Source organism: Primulina huaijiensis, chromosome 12 (genome assembly GCF_012295235.1).
Source record: "Primulina huaijiensis isolate GDHJ02 chromosome 12, ASM1229523v2, whole genome shotgun sequence".
Taxonomy (NCBI): Eukaryota; Viridiplantae; Streptophyta; class Magnoliopsida; order Lamiales; family Gesneriaceae; genus Primulina; species Primulina huaijiensis.
The window spans coordinates 19,036,543-19,047,011 of record NC_133317.1 but is presented as its reverse complement, the minus strand read 5'-3'; the positions used below and the strand labels follow the sequence as shown (position 1 = coordinate 19,047,011).

The 10,469-nt window shown below is 38.0% G+C and overlaps 2 protein-coding genes across 2 annotated transcripts; one reads left to right on the top strand and one right to left on the bottom strand.

The window, feature by feature from the left end:
- Nucleotides 1-3,100: 3,100 nt before the first annotated feature.
- Nucleotides 3,101-5,238, top strand: LOC140989206 (pentatricopeptide repeat-containing protein At3g49240, mitochondrial). The gene has a single exon (XM_073458344.1). It carries the CDS (start codon nucleotides 3,133-3,135, stop codon nucleotides 5,113-5,115), a length of 1,983 nt encoding a protein of 660 aa, XP_073314445.1. The 5' UTR covers nucleotides 3,101-3,132; the 3' UTR covers nucleotides 5,116-5,238.
- An 83-nt stretch (nucleotides 5,239-5,321) lies between these two features.
- On the bottom strand, nucleotides 5,322-7,929 carry LOC140989207 (E3 ubiquitin-protein ligase SINAT5-like). The gene is made up of 3 exons (XM_073458345.1): nucleotides 7,181-7,929; nucleotides 6,185-6,571; nucleotides 5,322-5,888 (listed from the first exon to the last, which is right to left on the bottom strand). Exons 1-3 carry the CDS (start codon nucleotides 7,379-7,381, stop codon nucleotides 5,526-5,528), a joined length of 951 nt encoding a protein of 316 aa, XP_073314446.1. The 5' UTR covers nucleotides 7,382-7,929; the 3' UTR covers nucleotides 5,322-5,525.
- Nucleotides 7,930-10,469: the final 2,540 nt, after the last annotated feature.

The window sequence follows — 10,469 nt, the reverse complement described above, 5'->3', positions numbered from 1 at the left end:
AATTCAAAACATTTAATTAAAAACTACACAACTTTTCAAAAATCGTAAATGCATAAAAATTCCATAAATTGTCAACCATCAAAATCATACGTCAACATTTAAAAATAATCCAAAATTAAACTTCAAAATAAAGCATAAATCTCTAAAGAGAAAATCTTCAAAATCTTTTCGTAAAACTTTTAAATCTTAAATAAGTGCGGAAAATAAATGTCTCTTGGGAGTGTACTACCGGATCCGATCCACTCAAACGTCAGCGCCTCCCTCAATATCACCCTCACCTGCAACCATACAAACCTAGTGAATCTAATGACTCAGCATGTTCTATCAACGAGTAACAAATAATACATATGTAGGCGTATGTATTAAAATCATACTTTTATTCAAAATAAGCTAGCACAAATTTGTAAGCATATTCTAATCATAAACCATCGTCAACCATTTAAAAATTTGCTTAAACGTGTTCCCATAAAATCATATATTTGCGGAAAAATACAAAGTCCTCGGATTCGCGTACGCACATCCAACTCCGCATACTCAGTCCTAGGCACCTCCTGCCTCCTCATCAATGTACTCACCTGCATCATTCACACCTAGTGAGTCTAAAGACTCAACACACTTGTAACGTTATATCGAATACATATACATAACATGCAACAGTGAAAAATACCGTAAGCAACATACATTTCATTATCTTAGCGTAAACGTAAACATATCGTAAAAGCATACATGTCAAAACAACTCATCATATCATCATATACTTATACATTTACTTTAATTGAATTCAGTTCATTAGTTGTGACTTTCGTATCAGCTCTAATCGTATCAGCTCTATCGTATCAGCTCTATATGATGGATCCATTTACGTATAACTGTGGTACCCGGCGGCTGTCGGACCTCAGCGACAGTATTACCCATCCACTGATCCTAGGACTCATCATCATCGTATACATATATCGTTAGTCACAACCAAATCTCATCCTTCAAAAACATCATCATGTTCATCACTTAACAAAAATCATGCATATACGTAATTTTCCTTAAAACCAAGCATACAACATATTTTGTTCATAATTTCATAAAAATCATACACGTGATACATAAAATTTAAAAACCTGATAAATTTGCGCTCGGGGTGCTGCTCGGACAAAATCTCGACTTGGATGCAAAATGGTCATTTTGCCCCTGGAAACCCAAAATGATCATTTTGCTTCTAGAAACTCAAAATGATCATTTTACTCCTGGACCTCTACATTTCAACCCGAAGCTTACCAAACTCTTTAAAACATCCCAAAACATATTTAAAAGTATTTCTTAGACGTAAACTCGAGCCCGTTTCAAAACTTAAATGATTCGTTTTAAAACATAGACCGGGGTCCCGGTTTTAATCCGAATCAACTTGAAACTTAACCAAATCTTATCCCAACTCAATTCATGTCTTAAATCTACTGGACCAGCCCCTAACCCAACAATTCTAGACCCCGTATGACCCCAAACCCTTGCTGAAAGTTGCTGGAAAAATCTTCAAGTTACCACTCGAAACCCTAGACGCACAACCTTCCATATTTTCGATCCTAACCTACAACCGACGGGACCAGCCACACACTAGCCCCTCTCCTAGCCCACCTTAGGATCCTATTGGACCTACCTGACTCACGGCCTCAGTCCCATGCAAGCCCCACAATGCACACGCTCGCTATTTCTCGAAACCGCAACAACCGAGCCAACCCTCACCCGTCTCTCTCTTGCGACTTCTAGGACAAGACCAGCAGTGTTCGAGCCTTTCCAGACCATGACTCAGACCCACCAGAGTCTGATCCAAGGCCTGGAGCCGCCCTTGCACCATCGGTTCACACATAATCACCGACCTAGCCAAAACAAGCTCTAACCGAACGTTTCACACTAGGTTACCCAACAACTCAACCAAGCCGTGACTCCAGCTCCTAGTTACCTTAATCCTAGTCGTGTGCAGCCCCTTTGCATTATATATCTAGCAGCCCCTTGCAATAAAGTCAAGAAAACGTGAGGATGCAACACAAGAATGCACAATCATATCAAAAACTTGCACAAAAACGAGCCCTCATGCTAGCCGAAAAGAATCCTCATGCATTTACATATATAACGGCAATAATATGGCGTGAATGCAGAGGGAAGAAGATACATGTGTGCCTTAGAGTTTATATGATCAAAAGCTTGAATATCTACGCGCGGGACGTAAACTGGAGAGACGGGGGAGACATTTTCTTGAAAATATTGAAGGGCCGAAGCTTGCTGCTGTGAAGGGGAGGGAATGCTGCTGAAAAGCGTTGGGGAGTGGCTGCTGAAATGTGAGGTGGGCAGCCAATCATTAAAAAAAGGTTTAGGGTTTAGTTTAGATGGTAATTAAGTTACTAATGGACCCTAATTAAAATTTTAAGTGGATTAAAAGGGTTTTGAGCCCATTAATCATTAAAATAAACCCATCAAGCCCAAAAACACTGCCGAAAAATATTTCGTTTAGGTACGTTTTTGAAAATATTGTCCGAGCCCTCAAAAAGTCCACTGATTCGCTAAAATTTGCGTACCGGTTAAAAATACGATCCGACGAGTAAAAATACACACCCAAGGCTCATTTTCAAAAATCATACTTAAATACACCATATATTAAATAATTGAACATAATTATTTAATAAAAAACAATTTTCTTAAATATTTCCGGTCTCCGTTCCTCGTTCGAGCGTGAAATGCAACTTAAAAGCCATTATACATGAACTTTAATAAACCAAGATTTAAAACACATAATCATGTAATAAACATGCATTTAATGCATTAAAACAATTTAATAAAATACATAAAAAATTCGATAACTTGCATGCATGTGGTTCACGTAGAACTTCAAATTTTCGAGACATTAGAATAAATTTCTATCTGAAATATATATATTTAAAATCCTTGTCAAATAAGTCACAAACTACATTCAAATTGGAACCAAAACTTGAATTTTTATAGTTTTGTAAGTTGGTGGGCTGAATATTCCACATGGTCCAAGACATCTATAAGCCCGCCCAGCCCAGCCCAGTTAGTGTCATTCATTCTGGAAAATAAATAAAAAAATAAAATCAATATTCAGTCGCCAGTCAACAAGAAGTGGTAACAATGGTGATTTCGAAGCTCGTGCTTCTCAATCATCTCACTAAAACCCTAATAAAACCCCAGCGTTTCCAATTACACGCGCCGCCGTTTACCCTCCTCCCAATCCGCCTCTTCTCCTTCGCCACTCCGGAAGAAGCCGCCGCAGAACGCCGGAAACGTAAACGGCGACTCCGTATCGAACCCCCTTTGTCCGCCCTCCGCCATCAGCAATCGCCGCAGCCCCGTCCTCCACCCTCCGCCACCCCGCAGAACCCCAATGCTCCCAAACTTCCTGAACCTCTATCTGCACTCTCCGGGAACCGGCTCAACCTCCATAACCGCATCTTGAAGCTTATACGAGAAAACGATTTGGAAGAAGCTGCCCTCCTCACTCGCCACTCCATTTATTCCAATTGCAGGCCTACGATTTATACCTGCAACTCTGTAATGGCGGCGCAGCTGCGGCAGTCCAAGTATGCGGAGCTTCTTTCCCTCCACCGTTTTATCACGCAAGCCGGCGTGGGTGCAAATGTAATAACTTACAATCTTCTCCTCACCGTTTATCTCGATTGCCGGAAAACAGATCTAGCATTAGAGCAATACAAGCAGTTGATTAACGACGCTCCATTTAACCCCTCTCCTACCACTTATAGGATTTTGATTAAAGGGCTTGTTGATAATCAGGAAATAGAAAGGGCTCTGGAGATTAAGGATGAAATGGCGGCGAAGGGGTTTCAACCAGACCCAACCATATATTCCTATTTGATGTTGGGGCAAGCTAAGAATTCTAATGCGGATGGTATTTTTGAGTTGTATGAGGAATTGAAGGAGAAATTAGGAACAGGAGAGATTATTGATGGGGTGATTTATGGGAATTTGATGAAAGGTTATTTCTTGAAAGAAATGGAAGCTGAGGCAATGGATTGTTATAAAAAGGTTTTAGGGGAGGGTTCGCAAATTAAAATGAATGCAATTGCCTATAATTATATTATGGAGGCTTTGAGCAAGAATGGAAAGTTTGAGGAGGCGTTGAAGTTGTTTGAGAGGATGAAAAACGAGCATGATCCACCGAAAAATTTGAGTGTTAACTTGGGAAGTTACAATGTGATCGTGGATGGGTATTGTGCAGAGAAGAGATTTAGTGAGGCCATTGAGGTCTTCAATTCTATGGGGGAGAAGAGGTGCAATCCCGATCCGTTATCTTTTAATGTATTGATTGATCAATTATGTAGTAATGACATGTTAGCTGAGGCAGAGCAGTTGTATAAGGGGATGAGCGATAAGAAGGTGAGTCCGGATGAGTATACTTTTGTTACATTGATGGATACATGCTTTAAGGAAAATAGGCCAGATGATGCAGCTCTGTATTTTAGGACAATGGTTGACTTAAAGTTGAGGCCTAGCTTGGGAGTCTATAACCGGTTGGTGGATGGTTTGATTAAGGTTGGTAAGGTTGATGAGGCAAAGTCTTTTTTTGATTTGATGCAGCCCAAGCTGAAGATGAATGATGATGCTTATAAGTTCATCATGAATGTTTTGTTCAAGGCTGGTAAGCATGAGGAAGTGCTTAAGATCGTAGATGGCATGTTGAGGGAGGATCAAAATGAATTAACTGAGGAAGTTGAGGAGTTTGTTCGAGAGTGGTTGAGGAAAGAAGGTAAAGAGGATGTGGTGACGAATCTTAAATTGGAAATAGAAAGGGAGAAGGCTGCGGCAGCGGCTAAAGTGGCAGAAGAAGCTGAAAGAGCCAAGGCCAGTGCTAGGGCTGCAATTGCCTCATTGCTACCTTCTAAATTGTTGGGTAACAAAGATGGTGAGAATAACGAAACAGAAGATGGGTTACCAGCGGGTTCTGAGGTGGCACCACTTTCTGCAAACGGGGAACTCCTGAAGGGAAAAGATGAAGCTCATGAAGCTTCTGCAGAGGTTATCTCTGCCATTGGAGATGCTGAAGAAGAAATGGTGGTAGCTGAAAGAAATCTTGCAAGTGAACGGGTTACAGCTTGATATGGTGGTATGAGGGTGTCCTTGGTAGTTTTTTTTATCGTCATTGTAATATTATTATCTATGAGATGAACTTGTGGGGGATGATTAATATTTTCTGAAAATCTAATTTAATGCGTTTCTGTATCTTCCAGTGTATTTATGGTTATAAGCCTTTGAAAATCAAGCAAATAATCAGAAAGATGGATGTCAAAATTGATTAGAAAATCTTAAAAAAAATTCATTGTAAAGAGAGCAAAACAGGAATGCGGTTAATTTGACTTAAAACTTGGGCAGCCAAATGCAGTGATAAAACATTTGATACATTAACAAGCATAAACTTCTGCAACACACAACACGGTCATGTATCATCCCACAAAAACAAATAAACCACACAAAAACACAAGCCAAAGCACACATAATTACTTCAAGATTTAACTACAAAGATTTGGTATGCACACCCCAGCTTCTGGATTCTGTTGCTCTTTCCATATTCTTCCGGTAACTCTGAGCTTAAGCTCCTTCTTGTCACCTCCAGAGAAGAAAAGTGCCATGTTTCGTTGAATAATAAGACCATCATGACTATCCCTGACTTTACGATGGCTATCTCTAATGCTTCTTGGGGTACCCTCCCATATGAGTTTTCTGCCGTTTGCTCCTACCTCTAAACTATAGCTGTAGTTGCGGGCATCATTTTCATCACCCATAAAGCGTAGAAAAGCCATGTAAACAGGGGCCATCCCAAGCTGAAATGCTTCAAAATGAAGGCAAAAACATTGTCCAAAACAATTGAATACCTGCCAATGCACGAAACTGACAGAGATTAATGAACTAATCCCACTTATGTAGAATTCAAGGAGATCTGCTGAATGGGAAGGTCAAGATCTTGTCCGGAAACTAAGCAGGACAGCACAGGGAGCTTGATCGTGTTCACATTAGAGTAACAAAAAGCAATTATATGATACCAGCTTGATGCAAAACACACACACCCCATCAAAGTGTCGATGCTTCATTTCTCATAGAAATAACTGCATTATTATTACCACTACCCAACAAAACAAAACCAAAGAATACGAAAAAATGTCAGACTCACTGTCAACATCCATGTAGCATTTTCTACTTCACGGGGATTTGACTTAACATAGCGGTGATTGAAAGTGCATCCTGTGTGCATGTCCACTTTGTGGTCATCTCTCAAATGAGCGACAAGATATGGAATGTCTCCTGTAACTGCACATTCTGATCCGGCATACGGACAATTGTAGGGTCTGAAATTACAAACTCCTTCGTGTTTGAGTTTGTTGTAATAAGGAAATATTTCTGGGCATCCCAATGAGTAGTACTTGCATGGCAAGTCAAGTGACTCCGCAACTTTTTCTAATGCTAAGCACCTGATATCCCCAAGCTCTTGTCTGCATGTAGGACATCGATTATGCACCCTTGTCTTGCAAGTCGAACAGAGAGTATGCCCATTGTGACACTACAAAAAAATATAATCGACAAACAATTATTAATCCAATACATGTGCAAGAAATCAAAATTAACAGAATTTTTTCTAGAAGCTTGACACACCAAATCTAGCTTTTACATATTCGTTCTTCATTCTTGTGAAGTAAACTGGTAAAGTTACACAAACCATACTAAACAAACCTCACGGACAAGCACATATGTTAATGGGAATCGTTTGGGACAAATGATTCTTTGTCACCCAAAATCATCAAACATCAATCAAGGCATTTACGAAAAGATATCATGAAGTCCCATTTATGGGAAACATTACTCTTGCACTTCATCAAATTCATTATCAGTTCCTCTGCGGAAATCAAAATTCTAGAGACTCGTTCACATTTTTCTCGTATTCATCAGGAAAACAATGAAACTATTTCTCTTATTACATTGTATTTTACTATTTCCCATTAATCCAATTATCTTAGGGAGAAACATTTTTCACATGGCACCAACAATAGGTCCATTCCCATTGCCTAAACAATATTATACACATCCACTCCCAATCACAAAATAAAGGCACAAAAATGCATGAAAATGTACAAAAACTATAGATGCGAAAGAAGCTAAAGATAGAACATACTTGGTGGATTGGTGGGTACATCGAATTGGTGCAAACAGGACATTCCAGCAATTCATGAACGCTTGTGGGAACTACATTACGAGGCTTTGAGGAATACTGCTGAGGATGAGGATGAGAAGACACCGATGACTGGATCTCTTCATCTTCAATGACATCTGATGCAGATACGCACTCCACATTTTCCATTTCAATTGTTGCCATTTTAGGGGGGAAAATAAAATCCCACTTCCAAGATTCCGACTTTTGTGGAGATTTCTGACACCCAATCTTTAAGAACCAATATTTCCAAAAATATCAAATGACTAATTTTCAATAAATCCAGAAAAATTAACCAAATAAGTAGCCAAAAATACAATTTTGGCAACAATATCAACAACCAACTTCTGGAAACTCAATAATTCGAAAACAAATCAGATTCCCGATTCAGAAAACTCGATAGTTCATAGATATCGGAGACACCAACTTGCAGGAAGCCCCCAATCTTTCTTCGATCAACGGCTCATTGTAATTATATTCTCTCTCCTTTTTCTCCCTTCACCTTCCTCAAATTTCGCGTTTTCAAGAAAGATGAATCCCGAGGGAAGAAGAAATCAAAAGAATCTGAAAGAAAACCGAAGAGAGGGATGTATCGATTCAAAGGAACGATCAATTCCTGAAAAGAAGGGTTCTTTTTGCATCCCCCTTTCACTCTCTCCTTCTGGTTTGTGAGAGGAGAGAGAAATGAGGATCATCGTCGATTTTGAATATGTTTGACGTTTAAGGATAATCCTACGGTAATTAATGTATTAGTTTCGTTGGTTCAAAATTGAGAAATAATCCAAGTTATCCTACCCACTAATATCCCTAATTTTTATATAAAATTAAAAGTAACAGTTATTAATACTCCAAAAATTTATTCTCACACTAAAATAAATTTTTCGAATGTAAATAACAATTCACAATCATAATATATATTTATTTATGTTTTATGATAATATAACTCATAATTGCTATTTTTCTATAAACTCATATATTCTATCAACTCGGATACCTGCTAAACATTTATAATATTTTTTTTATTGTGAGAGATGTTTGTTACAATTTGGTATCAAAATTTAGACTACTAGACCTAAATATCTAATATGATGTTTAATATATTGGTATAAGATAAATTATAAATTATCGACAAATAATATATATTTAAAATAATAATTAGTATAAAATTTATTTTAGTCAATCAAAAAAAATATTTCAGAATAATTATAAATTAAAAAATTATTATATATATAACTATTTGCTACAATTGTCATACAACGAGCGTGCCAGTTATTAGGTTTCTGTCAAAAATATTGTGCTAAAAAAATAGAAAGATGGAAGAATGAGGCTTTACATCGACTACGGGGAGCTGAATAGAGTTACAGTGAAGAATAAGTACACATTCCCTAGGATCGAGGATTTATTCGATCAATTGCAAGGAGCTTCTGTGTTTTCTAAGATAGATTTTCGCTCTGAGTATCACCAGCTGAGGGTGAAGCACGTAAAATTGCACAAGACAGCCTTCAGGACTCGCTATGGGAATTACGAGTTCCTAGTGATGCCGTTGGTATTGACAAATGCTCCAGCGATCTTCATGGATCTCATGAATCGCGTATTTAAGCCTTACTTGGATCAGTTTGTCATCGTATCCATAGATGACATTCTCATTTATTCAAAGAACCATGAGGAGCATGACCAGTATCTACGCACTGCATTGCAAGTACTGCAGAATCGTAAGTTGTTTGCAAAATTCATCAAGTGTGAATTTTGGTTAGAGAATGTGACATTTTTTGGACATGTTATTTCTAGTAGTGGCATTGAAGTTGACCCGTACAAAGTGAAAACAGTGAAGGAATGGGTTGAGCCGAAGAACGTGTGGGGACCCGGACGCTAACTCATTCTCTTCCATCATCATTGGGATTAATTGGATCAATTAAATAAACTAGGTCGAATTTTTTTTTAAAGGCGAGCCTCTCTTAAACAAATGTTGAAACTACTACAACAAGTTATGCTCTATTTTATTTAATGTACAAGATCAAGTTCAATAGCTACAATATGATCCAACATACTAAACTTGTTCAAAAGAAAATCATACAAACTAGTGTTTATCAACTATAATTCAAGAGTTGTACAACTAGTTCTACATCTAAGCCCAGATCACCACTCTAATCTCGATCTATCATGCTCTTCTCGACCCTGATCTTGTCCCACCTGTTGTCATGCACACATACAAACACAACAACAGTCGGATAACTCCGGTGAGAAATATATTCTCAATATAAACAACGTATACATGCAATGCATATACAAAAGCATAGTCAATTCTCAAATAGCATGTATCATAATCTGATAAACATAAATCGATACAAGACTGTAAATCAACTCTTTAACTCTTAATCTTTGACTCGACTCTTATCTAGGGATCTCGGTTTGAATAAGAACGCAACAAGTCTCCCATCTACTCTCCCCTTCTAGATGGTGGTACGTTCTTATTCCTGAACTTCGGTACACTATATCGAGTATCTACAATAGGAGTCGATCTACTCCTAAGCGCATCGATATAAACCAAACGTCCAGTGACTTGGCACCTCTGCCAAAGACTCTTTTACGATATCTATCTTCTGTTCTATGCTTTTTCATAACTCAATAGAACAAGAACCTTCATTCAAAGAGTTCAAATATATCAAAACAATAACAAGTAAGTATGTGGTTTTGGGAAACTCAAGTTATCTCTTACTCGAGTTATCAATCCCGGTTTAACATTGATTTATATCTTTCTTTTATCGGGGTTTGGCTTTGACTCGTTCTTCTACCGATTCTGAAGTTGGAATGGCATTCGAGAAGTACAATATCATATACAACTCAAACAAGACATGATTTGCTCAATACTCAATCTTATTAAATTCTGACGGCATAACGGCGCAATCTCGAGATATCCCGGCAACTCAAATAACAAGAGGCCAATCTCAACAACTCATAATCATCAACAAATATAAGCCACAACTCTAAAATTTGCACAACTCCATTCAATATAAACTAGAAAATAAATAACAATTGCATACGGTGTCCGTTCTTCGATCCGGTTTCGAATCTACAATTACCATAATCTCCAGAACACATAATATCAATCATATCATGATTCCTCCAACATCAAACTTTCGAACTATGCAAGAACATAAGAAAACTTACATCCTTTTGACGCCTTTGACGAGAGGAACACGGAACTAAACTCGGATTAAAAATTGGACGGACGGATCTTGCAAATCACAATTCT